Below are 18,380 nucleotides of genomic sequence, written 5' to 3' on the forward strand. Positions count from 1 at the left end.
CCCATAGGAATGAATGGGAAGCCAGTTGCCATTACCGAATCGGTAAAAACCGAATCGGTAATAGGGGAGGCATTATCATGGGTGGCAGGGTGTCACATTGACACCCTGTTGCACCCCTGATTCGTGCATGTGTGCACATGTGGCGCACATACATGCCCTAAGGGCATGTATGTCTGCCACATTGCACATTTCAAATAGCACAATAATGCTTTTTTACAGGTATTCGTCATTTACCATCAACTTTTAGTTGGTGGTAAATAACGTATCCACACACCGACGAGACACTCCCCCTACATATCATTTCAGGATTCGGTATTTACCGAATCGGTAATTTTACCGATTCGGTAAATTACCGAATCCTGAAATATGCCCCCTACATAGCAAAAGCCTAAATACTGGTCGGTAACGGGATATTTACCGAAAATCGGCCGTTACCGACCGGTATTTGGCTTCCTACATATGGCCCTTTATGAACAATTTATGAAATCCCCCCCCCCCCCCCCATTCCCCTGTCCATAGATTTAAGACTTAATACAAATCATTTTAAATTATGCCTTAATTAACAATGTGTGAATCGTAATAACAAGCAAGTCACAAATTGTATCCCCTAATATAAGCAAAGGCCTAGTTTTCTCCAGAAAGCCTCAGGAGACGTTTTCAGATTTACTGGAAAGGGTCATTTAAAGTTGGAAACAACACTATGTGCAGCTGCTAATGTATCATAAGCATCATTACCAGGAAGACTAAAAAGAAGTAATTGCATGTAATGTAAAAGGCATATCCTGTGTACTGTAAAAAAAAAGAAATCGAAAGCACAGGAAGGTTGAATCCAAGAAATATTTCGGATATGCATTGCCTTTGTAAATTAATTCCAATTAGAATCTTTGTATACAAATTATCTTATGTTGATTTCCTGAAAATCTGGCATAGATAACTTTCCAAGTTAAATAACTGAGTGAGTTACAAATGTCTACTTTTATGTAGGTAATAAATGTTTGCTTAATGCATGTAAGCACCAAAGCAGTTTGATCTTCAGTAGGTTAAGGCTTATAGATTGAGTCAATGTAACTTATTTACCTGGCTGTCCTTAAATGTTTTTTTTAATTGTACAAATTGTAACTTACATCCCAACAGTGATAAAACCTGCATCACATGTAGAAAGGATCATTGTATTTACTTATTCAGTTGTGATGCATTTATGTTGTTTTAAATCATTGGCGGAACAAAACTTGAGGGAGCTCCTTGCAAAGTACATCGAGCCCCACCCCCCGCTCTAGACCCAGTCAGGAGCTTTCAGGCCACGGGCCCGTCGCCCAACACAGTGCTGGAGGGGACCCTCTGTGGATTGAGGACCTCCCCACACCACAGGGGTTACAAGGGCTAATGTTACGCCACTGTTTCAAATGACACATTGAAATCTGTTGTCAAATTATCTTGTTTACACAATCGATCAAGCTCAGTTACGTAACTTTTAAACTGATGGACCTACTATCAAGGAAATCCTATTTTCGAATTGGTAGATAATGTGGTAAATGATGAATTCTGTGCCAGTTGTGTTCTTTTCTGCAGATGCTCGCAGTTTCTTGGTTGGGATTAACCAACGTCATTCAAGTATTTCATCATACTCAGCTGAAAATGATATTTGATTTTATTTGAAGTGTTTCATTTACCATGACATGACTCTTTATTACAGGAGAAACACCAGCTTATCATTACGGCACTCATTATTCATCAGCTATGATTGTAGCTTCTTACCTTGTTCGCATGGAGCCTTTCACGCAGATATTCTTGAGGCTACAGGTTAGCAATTCATTTGAATTCTTCTTCGGAATCTGTGCAAACTGCTCATATCTTAAAATCAGTGATGACCTTGAGAGAGTAGAGGAAATTAAGTGGGGGAAAAAAACTTTCTGATATGGGGAAGGATGAAGGATGATTTGCCTAAAGTTGGTCCCTATCTGGAGTGGTACATATGACTTCGTATTGCAATGTATATAAAAATACTCCATGTATATGCTGCCCTAGAAACCCCATAAGAGCATGAAATCCTAATACCTTGAATATTGATTTTTTTTATATCAAATTTTCTTTTATCTATTTACCTGATAAGAAATGTAAAAACTGGATGTTTGTAAATTCTAAATCACGATTCCTATTTTCCAGGGGGGCCACTTCGACCTTGCCGACCGAATGTTTCACAGTGTTCGAGATGCCTGGTATTCTGCTTCTAAGCACAACATGGCAGATGTAAAGGAGCTTATCCCAGAATTTTTCTACCTCCCAGAGTTTGTTCTGAACTCTAATAACTTTGATCTAGGTATGCTGACAAGTTCTGCTGCATGTATAGATACAGTTATTTTTCTAAGTTGGCTCTCTGTACAATTTTCCACTTACTAAAGTGGCAGAAAGGGACCAGTCCTTTTGGTAGAAGTGTACAGCACAAATCTGAATACTGAACTTTCACTTTTTCCATGGACATGTGTTATGGGAATGCTAACACTTAGAGAATACTTCATTGGTGAACTCTGTAGACCTAATCTAGTTAAATCCCTGGCATATCATTTAATCTCCTTTTGAAAATATCTCTTTTTAATTGGAAAGTCCTCAGATGAACTTTATCCCATTTCAAAAACCTCTCCCTTCAAAATTCCAAAAACATAGTAAGAGCTATAATTGTCTCAAGAAAAGGAGATTGGAATTTAGGCTTTTGCAGTGCACATGTGATTGTTCTAATTACTAGAGAAGAATTAGAAAATTGTCAGCAAGTAGGTGTCTTCCCTGTAGAAGCAATAAATAATCAGACTGATTTTCTTCTTCATAGCAATCATTCACCCTCTAGGAGATAGTATTTTTTATTCATCTGGTGCCTATGTACTCCTCTTTTGCATGGTTGTTGCAAGTGAGTGGTGATTGAGAGGCTTCCTTTCTGAAATGCCTAATCATCTGCACATTTTAGGCTGCAAGCAAAATGGAACAAGGCTTGGGAATGTACTTCTTCCAGCGTGGGCCAAAGGAGATCCTCGTGAATTTATCAGAGTTCATCGAGAGGTAAGACTAAGACCTTTAATCATTGAACCAAAACATTTTCTTGTATATAATATATGCATGTACACCTGAAGTTGTGTACTTAAAACATTTTCTTGTATATAATATATGCATGTACACCTGAAGTTGTGTACTTGGAAACACATAAAAATATATTTTAAAAATGTGCATGAAAGCCACCTATAAGTTGCTTCTTGTTTACGTTATCTCTTTTGACTCCTATCATTTTGAAATGGTCTTTCGTCAAGATGTCGAAGTCCGAGCAATTTATGTTCTTACATTTATTGTTTAGAGCTAGATGTACTATTATTCCATTCACAAAAAGTGGTTGAAAATTGCTCACGGATGTTTTACTAATGGAATTGGCTTTTGAGAACCAACCTACGTACTAATAGGTGGACTCACAAAATGAAGAATTGCAGGTGGTCACAGAATTACCGGCCTACTTAATATTCATTAGACAGGTTGAAGTTTGCAACCCATTATGCTTGTCAGCAATCGTATGGGCGGCGCCCTGCAATGACAGCAGATCACAATCCCTGTGATTGTATTCCAAAACTGAAAACGTTTTTTCTCTTTTTTAGCAGCCCATGGTACTTGGAGGAATCTAAACACAGTTCCCTTCCAAATCGTCATTCGGTATGGATCACAGAACCCATTTTAGAAGTCAGAATTTTTTTCCAGCTCATAAAATGGATTTTGAACATTAAAAATGTCCCTTTTGCAATCGCAAACCCAGCAATTAGCAATTTTGCTAATCACAGGGTATTGTGACCTCAAAAGGGCTAAGGACATCTGACCCATAGTTCCTAAAATTGAGCCCATTCTGAAAATCAGTCAGTATATTAAATCTCTGATGTTATGCAATGTTATGCAACCGAAGCATTGGGTGAATAGCAATAATATGAGTGGCTAGGATTTTCCAAGAACTGCATTTTATATATATATATATATATATATATATATATATATATATATATATATATATATATATATATATATATATATATATATATATATATATATATATATATATATATATATATATATATATATATATATATATATATATATATTCCAACCAATCCCGACTTCATTAAAAATCGGACACCGACACTGGAGTATGGTTTCGCTATCCAGCTTAGGTTTATTCTTCTTCCGCTTGACGTGTTTCGGCACACCTGCCTTGTTCACATGGGTAGTCGCAAGTATTCAAACATATTTAAACAGAGGTTACAAGATCACATGATCACTTCTAGAGTAGACATGGAAAAAAGACTGCCAATTTACTTGTGCGCTTCTCATAGAGAGTAAATAAAGTTTTGTTTAAAATACATTCTATTACACACATTTTTTTTGTTTCTTTATCTCTCTCAATTTATATGACTTTATGGATATATTAAAACTTCATAAGTCTCCAATGTGACAAAAAAAGAGGAATTTTTTCGATCACATTTACATTGATAATCATGCAAAAATACAATATACACTTACAATTACTCACATCATGAGATTTTTTTCATTGTAATAGAATCATACAATTTATTCTCATTACTCTGTCTTTATATTCTGTGTTGGTATTTCTCACACAGAATGGTCTCATAGACGATCTCCTGGGCCAGTGCCCCTGCCTGGAATCCATTTGTTTAATTGTTCTATCAGGCGACTTTCATTACAAAAAATATCCCAGTCAATCTGCCAATAGACCCTTATCAAGGGAAGTTGAAAAAACATATATTAAAGTTTATATAGGTCAACCACTTTATAAGACAATGTCTATAAAATTACACAGCTGAACAAGATAAAAAATTAAGAAATTCAATAAATGTGCATATGTTGCCAAGTAAAGTGCTAGTGCTTTATCATGTGCAAATATCGCATTAAATAAAGTGCAAGTGCTTCACAGTACTATTTATATGCAACATAATTTAAATAAGGTGCATATTTACCACAATATATTTTTTTAGTTCACTTGTTCTGCTTATTAAGATGTTATTTAAGACCTATTATTCCCCAACTGATAAAAAAAAGAGACAAGAAATCTATCATGGCAAGAATTTCACAGATTTAAATATAGAGAACACAGTCTTTTTCCTATTACCTCTGAAAATTAAAATAAATATTTAAAAACTTTAAAATCTTTTTTAACGGAATACCAATTTATACGAAATGCACATGTAGATCTTCAGCGTTTAATCCATGTGGATTTTTAGTATTAAACATTAGTATGTATTTTGACTCTAATTTGCGCAATTTCTTTTCTCTGTCCCCCCCCCCTCTTTGATTCTTGTGGACCTGATCAATTGCAAACTATACCAATTTGTTGGCATTACCTTTGTGTACTTCATTAATGTGACGTGCTACCACATAGTTTTTATCGTTACTGTTGATCGCCCTTAGGTGTTGTAAAGTACGTACATGGACCATGTGGATTGTACTGCCTATGTACATTTTAGGGCATGAACATCTCAGAATATAGACAACAAAATCACTTTTACAGTTCAATGGTTTTCTTAACTTCCACGGGCTACTAAGTAAAGGGGAGATGACTTGTTGTTCATTTTTACCATACCTGCAAGCTTTGCACTTAAAACATTTATGGAAGCCGGGGCTAACTTTTAGCCAACCACCTCCTTTCTTAGTTTCCAGGTTGGTTTTAAATAATTCATCCTTCATTGATTTTGCCCGATTAAATGTCACCATTGGTCTTCGTGAGACCTTCCCTTGTAATATTGGATCCTGTTTAACTAGGTACCAGTGTCTACTCAGGCTATCTCTCACCTTGTCCTGGTATGCACTATACCCAGTGATCATCCGAATTTCATTCTGAGTATGTTTTTTCTTTTCTTCAGCTTTCTCTACATCTGTTTTTAACAGTGCATTTCTCTCTAAGAGATCTACCTTAGACTTAGCTTGTTTTAAAATTTCAGAATTGTATCCTCTTTGCAGAAATCTCTGAGTTAAGGCACTTTGTGCTTGACTCAACGTATCTGCTTCACTGCAGTTTCTCTTCATTCTTAAGTTTTCTGCACAAGGGAATACTAATTTTTAATCTTGATGGATGGAAGCTAGCCGCGTGCAAAATTTTGTTGCCTGCGGTAGGCTTCCTGTATGTACGTGTCTGGATAGATCTCTGTGCAATGTATACCTCCAGATCCAGGTATGTCACACTAGTTGCACTAATGTCTTCCGTAAATTTTAAGTTGAGATCATTTACATTGATACTGTCTATAAACTGTTGCGCTGACTCTTTAGATCCATTCCATATAATGAAAAGGTCGTCAATAAATCGAATCCATTTAATGACATGATCCCTCCATTCACTAATGCATTTATTATATAGCGATATAATTTTCACACTTGTTTCCTCTCTGACTTTTTTTTGTAGGTATCATGATAATCTATATTTTTCAAAGCAACTCTATTTCTTATAGACAGTATAAACGCATGCATACTTTAACTGCAAAAATTGGTACATGCACCAACTACATGTAGTGTTGAACTAATCAAACATTTCAATATGGAAACTGTTGCAGAGATCTTTGTTTGCAGGGTATATCCACCATATCTGTAACACTCGTTCTCCCAGCTGTGAATGCCATGTCTTTTTCCAGCCTTTAAAACAATGTAATTCTTTTGCCCTATGTGCATCGTATTTTGAGCCTCTAATAGTGCCTGAATGATTTATTTCCAATCTGATAGCTCATTGGTTAGTTTGTGATTGTTCCCTACTGGGATCTGCCTTTCCTGTAGTACAGACTATGCAGACACTGTGTGTAAGGAGTACATCAATTATCCATTTGATTGCAACATTACAGTTTGCCAATACAATTAAAACATGTGGAGAAAATCAGCATTTATCATGTGACAGCGGGGGCAGGCAGCATCTGTGCGGCAAAAGTATCAAGCTATCTTGGCAGGGGGTGAGCTAAGATATGTGTACAATGTAAACTGAATAAGGCAGAAACCGGCATTATGGGGGACATAGACCGGGCTTTCCAGCAAGGCTGCCCATTCCTTGCCTGTGCAGGGACTGGCTATGTCATCCTCCCATCTGCAGCAGGGAGGTGTGAGCAGGTGTGCTGTGTGGATGCGGAGTCTGCAAAATAATGGATCAAGTGTCTGCCCAACTCCATAACACGAAGATATTGTAACGAGATGTGTACCGGACGTACTTGTGTCATCTCATCCCATTTGTTCCCTAGTGCAATAACCAAGGAGTTATATAAAAGGAATTGGCCTGTGGGCAGACCGGTACTTTCTGTCAGGGAAGAGACCACCATCAAGGTAGAGGTCGCCAAGAAGATGGATGCCTGGTTCATGCCAGGCATTCATTTCTGCTGACGAGGTGGTATTCCGGCCTGAGGAGTGCCAAGTAGGGCCAACGCCGTAGCAGTGGGGGGCACTGTCCGCGTCCGGTAGAGGCTCCGGCGGAGACATCGTTGCGCCACCTCCAACCTTAAGGGGCCAGGCATTGGCGCTTGTGTGCAAGGGTGGAACAGATGAAGGATATCCGGCAGGTACCAAGCAGATAGTGTTGTTGCTGTGTCTGCAAGTTGCAGGCCTGCCAAACATTTAGCCATCCATTGGAGCTGGGAAGCGATATAGGAAGCTGGCTCTGTATATACTATACCAAAGTGAGGTATAGTGTGCACAGAGTCCAGTGGATCCCCAAATGTAGGCAGAGGCAAAGTTTAGATAGAACCTTAGTCTCTATTTGTGGTAGTGTAGTCGAGCAGTAAGGCAGTATCAGAGGACAGTGTTAAGCATTTGTTGTACCAACTCAATCAGCAAATGATTTCACACACTCAAAGACTGAACTTCAGACCAATTGGTTTTGTATGAAAATATTCTTTTAGTTATTTTATTTTCTAGAACCAAGCAAGCCTGGCACAGGTACATTGATAAATACTTTGCAGTAAATATACAGTTGAAATGCAATTGTAAATGTACTTTGAAATGGTTACAGTTTGAATTACTAGAAATGCAATACTGAGAAATTTTGTACATATACTTTGTATCGACTTTGCACTAAAAATTACAGGTAAGTTACTTTTACGTTACTTTTGAGATTACTTTTTCTACTCAGTGTGATATACCTAGATATCACACTGGGACATTTCCTACAGAAAAGGTAAGTAAAATCAGTTTTACACAATTGTTATTTTTCTGGTTTCCATACAAATCAACTCCACGCTTAAAACATTTTTCTGAGAAAAACAGTCAATGGATTCCTATAGAGAGAAATTAGGTTAACGGTTACCAGGTAAGTAATCGGTCTTTGGGGTTGAGCTTCTGGGGTTAAAACAAGGATTCCCCCAGGGTCAAGGATGCACTGTCATTACACCCTCAGCGGCACTAGGGCGGCCTGGTGCAGAGTGCTGACGCCCAATATTATCCAATAGGGGATAGAGGGCCTCGGGTTAGTGGCTGCTGGCAAGCAGGCCACTGGGTTGTGGGAGCAAAGCTTCTAGACTTTAGCTAAGGGCAAATAGGGAAACAAATTAGCACCGAAGGTGCACCCTCAGCGGCACTAGGGTGGCCGGGAGCAGGGTGATGTTTCGACATCGGACGCCCTGTTGGTTTCAATGGGGAACCTCCGGTTTGCAAAGGCACTGCAGGATCGGGGACAAAGGTCTTCTGGGTGCGACCACCACTTCGAGAGGTAAGTTGGGAAGTTAGGGGTTGGTTAGGTACCGTTGGTTTGGGCATACAAGGCCGTGGGGCGTCGGGTGCAGGGGTGCCTTATGGGGTTGGATCTTCTCACCAGCTCCTGGTCGCAGTTAGGAGGGCCTTCTGGATTTAGGCTGCAGACGTCGGCTGGAGGCTTGAGGCAGGTCAGGGGTCGCCGGATCTCGGGTCAGGATCGCCGGGGTGACCTCTTAGTGGTGTTTGCCCGCTTGGGCCGTGGACGGTGGGTGCAGAGTGGGGCAGATTTGCAGTGTCTGGCCGGAATCAGAGGTTGCAGGTGAACAAATCCGGTGTTCACGGGAGACAAACTCTTTGTGCTTGAAGGTAGGCAGGTCCTCTGGGGTTTTCGAGGTTGCTGGCTGCAGGACACACCGGGATTTTGCAGGAGCAGGTTCGAGGGGGGAGACAGGCTGGTAGGGCTGGGGCCAAGTCAGTGGGCTTCTTCCTCTTGTTAGCTGCTGCACAGCTGTTCGTCCTTCTTCCTCTTCTTCTTGTTACAGGTTCTTGTCTGAGGTAGCAAGGTTCAGGAGTGCCCCTAAATACTAGATTTAGGGGCATTATAGGTAGGTAAAAGGCGGGGACCAGTGGGTCCCTTCCATGGGGTGGGTACACCCCCTATCACCACCCTCCGGTGGGAGTGGGGCAGGAGCCTGTCCCTGGTTGGCTGAGTCCCCTCATCTTCAAGATGGCGTGGACTGACAGTTGTCCTTCACCTCGCCTCCCCCACCTGAGGGGTGGAGTTGGCAGAGGTGGGCACACCTCTCTTCCTCACTTGTTTTTTCCGCCGGTTCTCCCGTCCAAAGCGGGGGTCAGAACCAGTGGGTGCCAGTTGCTGAAAGCAGCGAGTGGCCTGGGGAAGCTCACAAATGCAGCAAGCCTTTGAAGCTTCCCCTTCGCGAACCCTGCTCAACCTGGGGGAGGAGGCTTGGCACCTCGCCCCAGGATGTGCATTGTTCCAGGATGTGCATTGTTTCAGGCCACAGAGAGCAGCAGGCTCTCGACCCAGGGGTTCAGAAACCTGTCTGGTGGTGGCAGCTGAAAGCAGCGACTCAGCCTGGACACTAGGGTAGGTTAGTTTTCAGGGGGCATCTCTAAGATGCCCTCTGTCTGCAGTTTTCATTAAATCCCACACTGGGATCAGTGTAGGTTTAATGTGCTGAAAGTTTGATACCAAATTTCTCAGTTTTTAGTGTAGCCATTATGGTGCTGTGGAGTTCGTAATGACAAACTCCCAGCACCATATACTCTTTTTTTTTTTTTTTTTTTTTTTAAACCTTTATTTCTTCAAGAATCTGGACACAGCTATTCAGCCGACAACCCGGAGGTTCGGCAGCTTCATTAGGAGAGTATAGAGAATCGTCCACAGTACATTGAAGGAGCAGTGAGAAGGTTCCAGTTTTAATAATTACAAACACACAACAAACCCCAGCAAGGCAACAACACTGAATGCCCACGGTGACAGCCCCTCAGGGGGAGCCGGACCCCAATCGTCTAACTGTCAGAGTACTATGATAAGAGGAAAAAGGGGGGAAAAGCAGAGGCCCAAGAAGTCAATTAACCATCACATCTGCAACTGAGCTGGAAAGAAGGTCAAGAAGAAAGCTGTTCCTCGGGGGGATCCAGATCAGGGGCAAGACATATTTCCCCCCCTGTATTGATTCCACCGCCCCCAGATGGCATGCCACTTCCGAGGGCGGCCTCTGGCGCAATATACTGTCTTCTCCCTGAGCATACTCCAGTCCATATTTTCTTTCCACGCAGTTAACGTGGGGGGCCCCCCGGAACCCCACAAGCGCGCGATGTCCCTCTTAGCAATCATGTTACCCAGGGTCACCCACTGGGTCTGTGCCTCATCATGGTCAGTGGGCCCCCAGACATTTAGGAGACAACACCGCGCTTCCGGCTGCATAGCAATGCCCGTCACCTCCCCCATCACCGCATGAACTCGCCTCCAAAATTCCGTGATGACACCACACTCCCAGATGATATGTAGGAAAGTACCCACCATACCGCATCCCCTCCTACATAGGCCTTCCTCAGAGAATCCCATATGAACCAGTCGCGGCCCCGTCACATACACTCGATGCAGGATTTTGAGCTGCACCAGCCTCAGACGCGACGGGATCGCAACCTCCTTAGGAGAGGAAACAGCAGACTGCCAGTCCTCATCATCCAACTCGAGTCCGTCCCTAGTCCACTGGTCCCGCAGCCCCAGTAGCAAATCAGCCCGAACATTTATTAGTTTCTTGTAGATGAGCGAGATCGTGCTCTCCGGCATATGGCCATCAAGGATCCGGTCCTCCAAAGGAGAGGACTCAGGCACCCTCTCACCCTCCACAAGGACTGACCGCAGGGCATGACGCACCTGAGCATATCGGAAAAACTCAGACGCCCCCAACTCATACTCCTTCTGCAACTCTTCAAAGGACTTCACCCTACCCTTAATCAGCATATCTCCAACCCTGGAGATGCCGATCAAGTCCCATTTATCAAACCCTTTCTTATGCCAAAGCCTACCCAACCTTTCAGATTCAAACAACGGGGCAGCTAGGGTGAGCCTATCCTTCCAGCCCAGAGAGTCAGTCGCCATCTTCCATACACGCACCGCCACCCCAGTGGGCCCCGTGAGGGATGAGTCGAGGGACCGCGAGTACAACGCCCTAAGATAGTTCCCACCGCGCAACAACCATCTGTCCATGGCATAACCAGGGCTGAGGGCCGGGCCATAGAAACCGTGGTTAATCGCGGACAACTGAGTGGCCCAGTAATAGCGTCGGATGTCTGGAAGCGCGATACCCCCGTCATACCATGGAAGCGTCAATTTCGCAATCGCTATCCGCGGTCGCCCATCCCACAGCAACGTCCGTTGGAGGCTTTCGACCTCCCGAAAATACTTGGCCGGCACCCAATCTAGAGTATTTTGCAATGCGTAGAGGAACCGAGGAAGGGACATCATTTTGAACAAGGCAGCGCGCCCGACGAGGGAGAGCGGCAGCCTCCGCCAGCCCTCAACATCCCGCCGCAGGCGCGCCAGGGGGGGGGAGCAGGTTTCTCTCATACCGCAAAGCGGGGTCCATGGAGATAAAGATCCCCAGATACACGAAGCCTTGCTGAGCAACCTGGATCGAACAAGTTCGCGGGACCGGCGGAACCTCACCACTCAGGACGTATAAATACGATTTACTCCAGTTGATGACGAGACCCGAATTCCTACTGAAGGACGTAAGAACGTCACAGACCACTATGAGTGAGTTCTTGGGCGAGGCAAGATACAACAAGATGTCATCAGCATATAGCGAAATGCGGTCCTCGTGTTCGGGCGACCACCGAAGGCCACGGATATCCGGGTGCCAGCGTATCCACGCCGCCAGAGGCTCAAGGGCAAGGGCGAACAACAGAGGCGACAGGGGGCATCCCTGCCGAGTCCCCCTCCCAAGCCGGAACGGAGTCGATGCCCGGCCATTTACCACCACACTCGCAAGGGGTCCCTCATACAGCAACCTCACCCAGCTCACAAAACCAGGGCCAAAGCCGAACTTGGCTAGCACAGCCCACAAATACTCCCATTCCACCGTATCGAAGGCCATCGTGGCATCAAGAGACGCCACAATCGCCGGTTCTCGCAGCGTGCCAGCCCTGGCGATCACCCCATGAAGGCGCCGAAGGTTCAAGGCGGTGTTGCGATGCGGAATAAAACCGGATTGATCCGGGTGAATCAAGTCTCCAAGTACCCTGACCAATCTGCCCGCCAGGATTTTAGCCAGGATCTTCGGCTCGGCGTTGAGGAGTGATATGGGCCTATATGAGGCACACTTATCTCGGGGTTTACCATCTTTATGTATCACAACAATTGCCGCCAGCCTCTGGTCCAACGGGAGGGTCCCACTCTCCCGCGCCTCCACAAACATGGCGCGCAGGTGAGGGGCTACCCTATCCGGGAACTGCACCATATACTCTTAATGGCAGCACTGCACTTACAATGTCTAAGAATGGCTTTAGACACTGTAGGGGTACAGGGCTCATGCACCTGTACCCTCACCACTGGTATAGTGCACCCAGCTAGAAGGGTGACTGATCTATACCAGGGCAGTGGGTTGTAGGCATGGCACACAGAGATGTGTGCCATGTCGACTCTTCACTTTGTTCTGCACCAAGACACGCAGCCTGCAAAGGCAGTGTGTGATTGTAAAGCTACAGGGCCTCTAAGGCTGGCACAATATGTGCTGCAGCCCTTAGAGGTCTACCCTGGCCACAGTGCCCTGAGTACCTGTGGTACCATTTACCAGGGGCTGACCTGTGGCCAGAGATGCCATTTGGGTTAGTTTGGGGAAAAGAACACAGGCCCTGGGTACCTGATTGGCAGGATCCCAGGGCACATCAAATGAAAGTCCATCAGTAGTCTGGCAAAAAGTGGGGGGGTTACTGCAACAGAAACCCACTTTCCTACAGCGAGGTAATAATGTTCAAAGTTAGACACAGCAAGCCAACCCTTGTCTGTAGGGAGAAATATTTTTGAGAAGGCCACCTGGCAGCAAGAGTTGTTCCATACAAGCTCCCTTGCCAGTCATTTAAGGATGCGGAAAAAGGAAGTCAGGATGTAGAGGGGAAGGTTGGCAAAGTAATAGAGAAGGTGGGGAGGGACAATCATTTTCAGAAGGGCCACTCGCCCTTCTACTGACAGTGGCAGCGTACACCAAAAGGTCATCTGTGCCTGCAATTACATTATGACCCAGTCAGGTTGCCATCAAATAAATTGGTAGGAGAGTGGTACACTCGAATGCCCACATATCGGAACATGTTGCGTTGCCAGGTCACGCAGGTCCCATTAAGAGCGAGATGTGGGTCTGGCAGTTCAGGATGAAAGGGGAACAGGCAGGATTTGGCCCAGTTGACCCGTAGGCCAGAAAGGTCGGCAAAGCGGTCAATTGTCAGGGCAATCATGTCAGGAAGCGAGTGGACATCTCTGAGGTAAATAAGCTGATTGTGAGCATAAAAAGAAACAGATTGAAGCCTGTCGCCCAAGAGTATACCCCAATCACCACCGCTCTCACGAAGCGTGCGGACCAGCGGTTCTGTTGCTAGGGAAAAGAGCAGTGGGGAGACTGAACCCTGCATATTTGTATCGTTTCCGAGCTCAAAAGACCTGTCTTGACTCTGACCAGTGGATCAGTGTAGAAGAGCTTGGCCAGTTGTAGAAAGCGACTCCCAACGCCGTAGTGTGAGAGCATTTCAAACATGATAGTCCATTCCAGGGAGTCAAAAGGCTTTTGCCAAATCCTAAACTAGGACTCCCGCCCGGGGCCATTGGCTCGGAGCATATTGTAGAACCTGAAAGAAGCATTGTAGGTTCAGAGATTTATTGCAGGCTGGCACAAACCCGTTCTGGTCTGGGTGAACCAGAGTTGGCAGCAGGGGCACCAGCCGGTCAGCCAGTATTTTGGCCAATATTTTGTAGTCTGTGTCGAGCAGTGTCAAGGGCCTATAGAAACCCAGATCTGTGTGGTCTTTATCTGGCTTAGGGAGAGATATAAATAGCACTTCATGTAGGGAAGAGGGAAGGCATCAGGATAAATTAATCTAAAGGACGTAAAGTGTAAGTAGCTGGGGAGCAAGAAGTGGGGCGTATGCCTTGTAAAACTCAGCGGGTAGGCCTTCGTGGCCAGGGGACCTACCAGTAGCGAGAGATCTGATCGCCTCCTGTATTTCGAAGAGCATGATGAGGTCGTCTAGCTCCACCCATTGATCTGATGTGATACAGGAAAGGGGTACTGTGGCGAGGAAGGAGGCAACATCTTGTGTTGTAGTGGTAGTATGTGGTTTATAGAGCAAAGCGTAGTGTTAGTCAGCACACGGTGTATGTTGCATTGGGTATATAGCAAGTGGCCAACAATAGAATGTAGTGCAACATTGGGTTTCTAGGTTGGTCAGAGCGTGTCAGCCATGCAAATGATGAGCCCATTTTGACGGCAGTTACTTGAGTCCTGACGAAGTGTGCCATGTAGTTCAAGCAGCGCAGACATTCCATTAGTGAGACATGCTCTTGCTGCGCCTAAAACAGGCAGGAGGGGGTTGCTGGGTTTTGTGACACCTGAGTTTTGAGTCGCAAAAGCTTACGCCCGAGTTGGGATATGTCCCCATCAAGTTCCAGGTCAGCCCCAAACAGTGTCCCCAAAGAGTCACCTTGAGCGTGTCCCACTGAATCAGCCTGCTTGTGGCGGATCCGTGATTGAGCTCAAATTAGTCCTCTACAGCAGTGTGAAGTGAAGCACAGAGGTGGGGGGCGGCTTCCAAAGCCACTGTCTGTAAATGCCAAGTGGGGATGGCGGGGAGGGCCTGTGTCTCAGGTAAGGTGGAGTTGCTGTAGGTTGTGATCAGAGTGTGTGCGGCATAGTTAATCAGTGTGTACGACAAAGGGAAATAAATTAGTCGTGCTAACAAACCGGATCAGAACATGTAGTTGATGTGGGGAGGAAAAGAAGGAGTATACCTTAGTGAGGGAGTTGTGTTGGTGCCAGATGTTTACAAGTTGCCAGTGTTGGAGCCATTTGTGGAACACCTGGGCATTGGTAGTGGCCAGTGTACAGGGCAGTGGGGGAAAGGACCGGTCAAACTAGTATTCAGAACGCAGGTAAAGTCCCCGCCCAGAAGTCACAGAACTCCACCCCACCAGGAAAGTGTCTTATCGAGCCGCCAGGGGAACGGGATCTGCTCTGTATTAGCTGTCTATAAGGATGTGATGGCCATCCAATCGTCCTTTTATGAGCATATATTGGCCCTCTACATCTATTACTTCCTCCTCTGCAGCATAGGGGACCCCCGGTTGCACCCAGATGAAGACCCCCTGGCGTAGGAAGAGAGGCTAGTGGCATATACTTGGCATGTGCCAGCTACGCTGGAGTCTGAATGCTTCAATAACTGTGAGATGTGTTTCCTGCAAGAAGTGGAAATACGTATTGGTAAGTATGTCAGTTAACATAGAACAGGCAAAGTTGCACTGACCGTTTTTCACTTAGGAATGTTGAATTCAACCAAAACAGTGATATTTACATGAACACTGCAAACCATTAGAATCTAATAAACAAATATTTAAACAGATCTAAAGTTGAGAATAGACAATAAATCCCAGAACCACAGGAGCTCCCCGTAGATCTATGAATAAAGTAGTGTTCGAGGCATATGAGCTGCAGATTATACACTGTGCATAGATCGCCATCTGGTGTTGGGCCCGGATGTTTGCAGTTTGTTTTTCTTCTTGGACAGTCTTTGGAAGTCACGAGTTCGGTGACTCCTCCTTCGGTCTGTACTGCGCATGGGCTTCGGCTCCATCCTCAGATTGTTTGTTTCCGCCATCGGGCTCGGATGTTATACTTCGTGCTCCGGCTTCGAACCTTTCCAGTTCGACCTTCGACGAAAAATCCTCGTCCATCGAGACTCTTCATACGAAAATCGGCTTCTTCATCTCTCTCTTCGGCACTTCCTCGCATCGGCAGCGGCCTTCGGGCCTACCTCGACTCCGGTCTTGGCCGATGGAAAGGACTCCCTTCAAGAAGTGCCCAAAATGTGGGTCTAAATTTCCCCACACCGATCTCCATCAGGTGTGCAACCTCTGCCTCTCTCCCGAACACGAGGCCCGAGACTGCCCCGCCTGCAAGTCTTTTCGATCGAAAAAGACCATTCGGGATCGACGAGCTCGACGCACTATGGCGCAGTCATCGACCTCGGCTCCACCTGACATCTTCGGAGAAGATACAGCGGCTTCGGGAAAGCAGCACACCGAACAGGAGGACGACATCGTCAGCGCTTCCGAAGCCGACGACTCCGACGTGGAGGAGATCACACCGGCGCAGAGGGTCGTGAGTACTCTACCCCCTCCCGCTCCCATACCGAAAGAGACTCCGGTTACCCCTTCCCCCGGGCCTAGGGAAAACCAAGCATACCGCTTCCATCACCCCACCTTCGGGCCCGGTGAAAAAGCATCACAAGTCTCCTGGCGGCTCGGGCTCGAGCCAGCCTCCTTGCGGCGCCGAAGAACACCCTTCGGCGCCGAAGAAACCCGGCTCCGTTCCGAAGCCATCGGTCTCGAAACCTGGCCTCTCGGTGCCGACCAAACATAAGTCTCTCGGCACCGACGCTTCGGTGTCGAAGCCTGCCTCGGCGCCGAACAAAAAATCGGAGGCCCCGAGAAAGCATGGCGCGGATAAACCAACGAAGCCCTCGGTTCCGGTGCCGGAGGAGCTTTTCACGCCAGATCCTCTTCAAAAGACTTTAACCAAGGATCCAAAGACTGGACATTTGACTTTGTCTTTCAAGAAAAGACATTTAGACAAGCCAGCTCCTAAACGGAAGGACTCTGCCACATCCCCATTCAGAGTACCCTCCCCACCACCTCCACCACCTCCACCTCCTCCACCTCCTCCACTCCCTCCATCTACGCCTCCACCTTCTCCACCCTTGCCTCATCGCTCTCCAACCCCGTCTCCAGACCCTGATGACCAAGGGGATCCATTCTATTATCCAACAGATGCCCCGCAGGACCCCACTCCTCCGGGAACACCTGACCCATGGGAGGATTATCACAATCCAGATGTCCCAGATATGCCTCAGGATGATCTTTATCCATCCAGGCCATCTCCACCAGAGGACTCCCTGGGGTTCCACCACCTCTTACAACGGGCGGCACATTATCATGGGGTGGAGTTACACAGTGATCCAGTTGAGGAAGACTTCCTACTTGACACGTTTGACATAGCAGATAAGTCTACTGCTATATTACCCATGCTTAAGGGGGTGACCAAACATGCGACAGAGGTTTTCAAAGACCCCGTCAGAGCTAGGGTCTTAAACCCCAGAATAGAGAAGAAATACAAGGCAGCCCCCACAGATCCTGCCTATATTAAAGGACCTGCGCCCCTAGACTCATTAGTGGTATCCACAGCTAGGAAGCGCTCTAATTCTCAGTCATCAGGTGAAGCTCCGCCACCCGATAAGGAGTCCAAGCTCCTCGACGCGTCAGGCAAACGCACTGCCTCGCAAGCTGCCAATATGTGGCGCATCGCCAACACGCAAGCGTTGCTGGCGCGTTACGACAGAGCACACTATGATGAGCTGGAGGCTCTTATGCAACACCTCCCAGAGAAATATAAAAATAAGGCTAATGAACTAATACAAGAGGGAAAGATTATTACCAACACCTCTATTAAATGTGCCCTTGACGCAGCAGACACAGCTTCCAGGGCTATAAACACCAGTGTTCTGCTTCGCCGCCACGCCTGGCTCAGGATCTCAGGCTTTAAACCATAGGTCCAAGCGTCTATACTAAACCACCCTTTTGACCAACAACATTTATTTGGCCCAAAAGTAGACGAAGCCTTGGAAAAAATGAAGAAGGATACAGATACGGCGAAGTCTATGGGTGCACTACAATCACACACCCCTAGACGCTCCTTTCGCCGTTCCTCCTTTCGAGGCTCTGGCAGAGGCTACTCTTCTGATAACGCCTCCACATCCTATAAGTCCCCTCCTCAAAATACCTTCACAAAGGGCTATCAAAGGGGTGGATATCGAGGAAACAATAATAAAGGCAGGGGCAAAACCAACACCGCCCGTTCTGCCACACCGCCCACACAATGACTTTTTCCCGCTCC

General features: G+C 45.9%; 1 protein-coding gene across 10 annotated transcripts in view; it reads left to right on the forward strand.

The window, feature by feature from the left end:
- The window catches only part of WDFY3 (WD repeat and FYVE domain containing 3), a 1,391,721-nt gene that overhangs the window by 1,186,844 nt on the left and 186,497 nt on the right, over nt 1–18,380 (forward strand). For all 10 annotated transcript variants that reach the window (XM_085636566.1, XM_085636564.1, XM_085636563.1 and 7 more), the window contains 3 exons: nt 1,694–1,800; nt 2,164–2,317; nt 2,957–3,048. In XM_085636566.1, coding sequence (XP_085492692.1) covers nt 1,694–1,800; nt 2,164–2,317; nt 2,957–3,048 — 353 coding nt within the window. The remainder of the gene's footprint in view (nt 1–1,693; nt 1,801–2,163; nt 2,318–2,956; nt 3,049–18,380) is intronic.

Source organism: Triturus cristatus, chromosome 2_1 (assembly GCF_964204655.1).
Source record: "Triturus cristatus chromosome 2_1, aTriCri1.1, whole genome shotgun sequence".
NCBI lineage: Eukaryota > Metazoa > Chordata > Amphibia > Caudata > Salamandridae > Triturus > Triturus cristatus.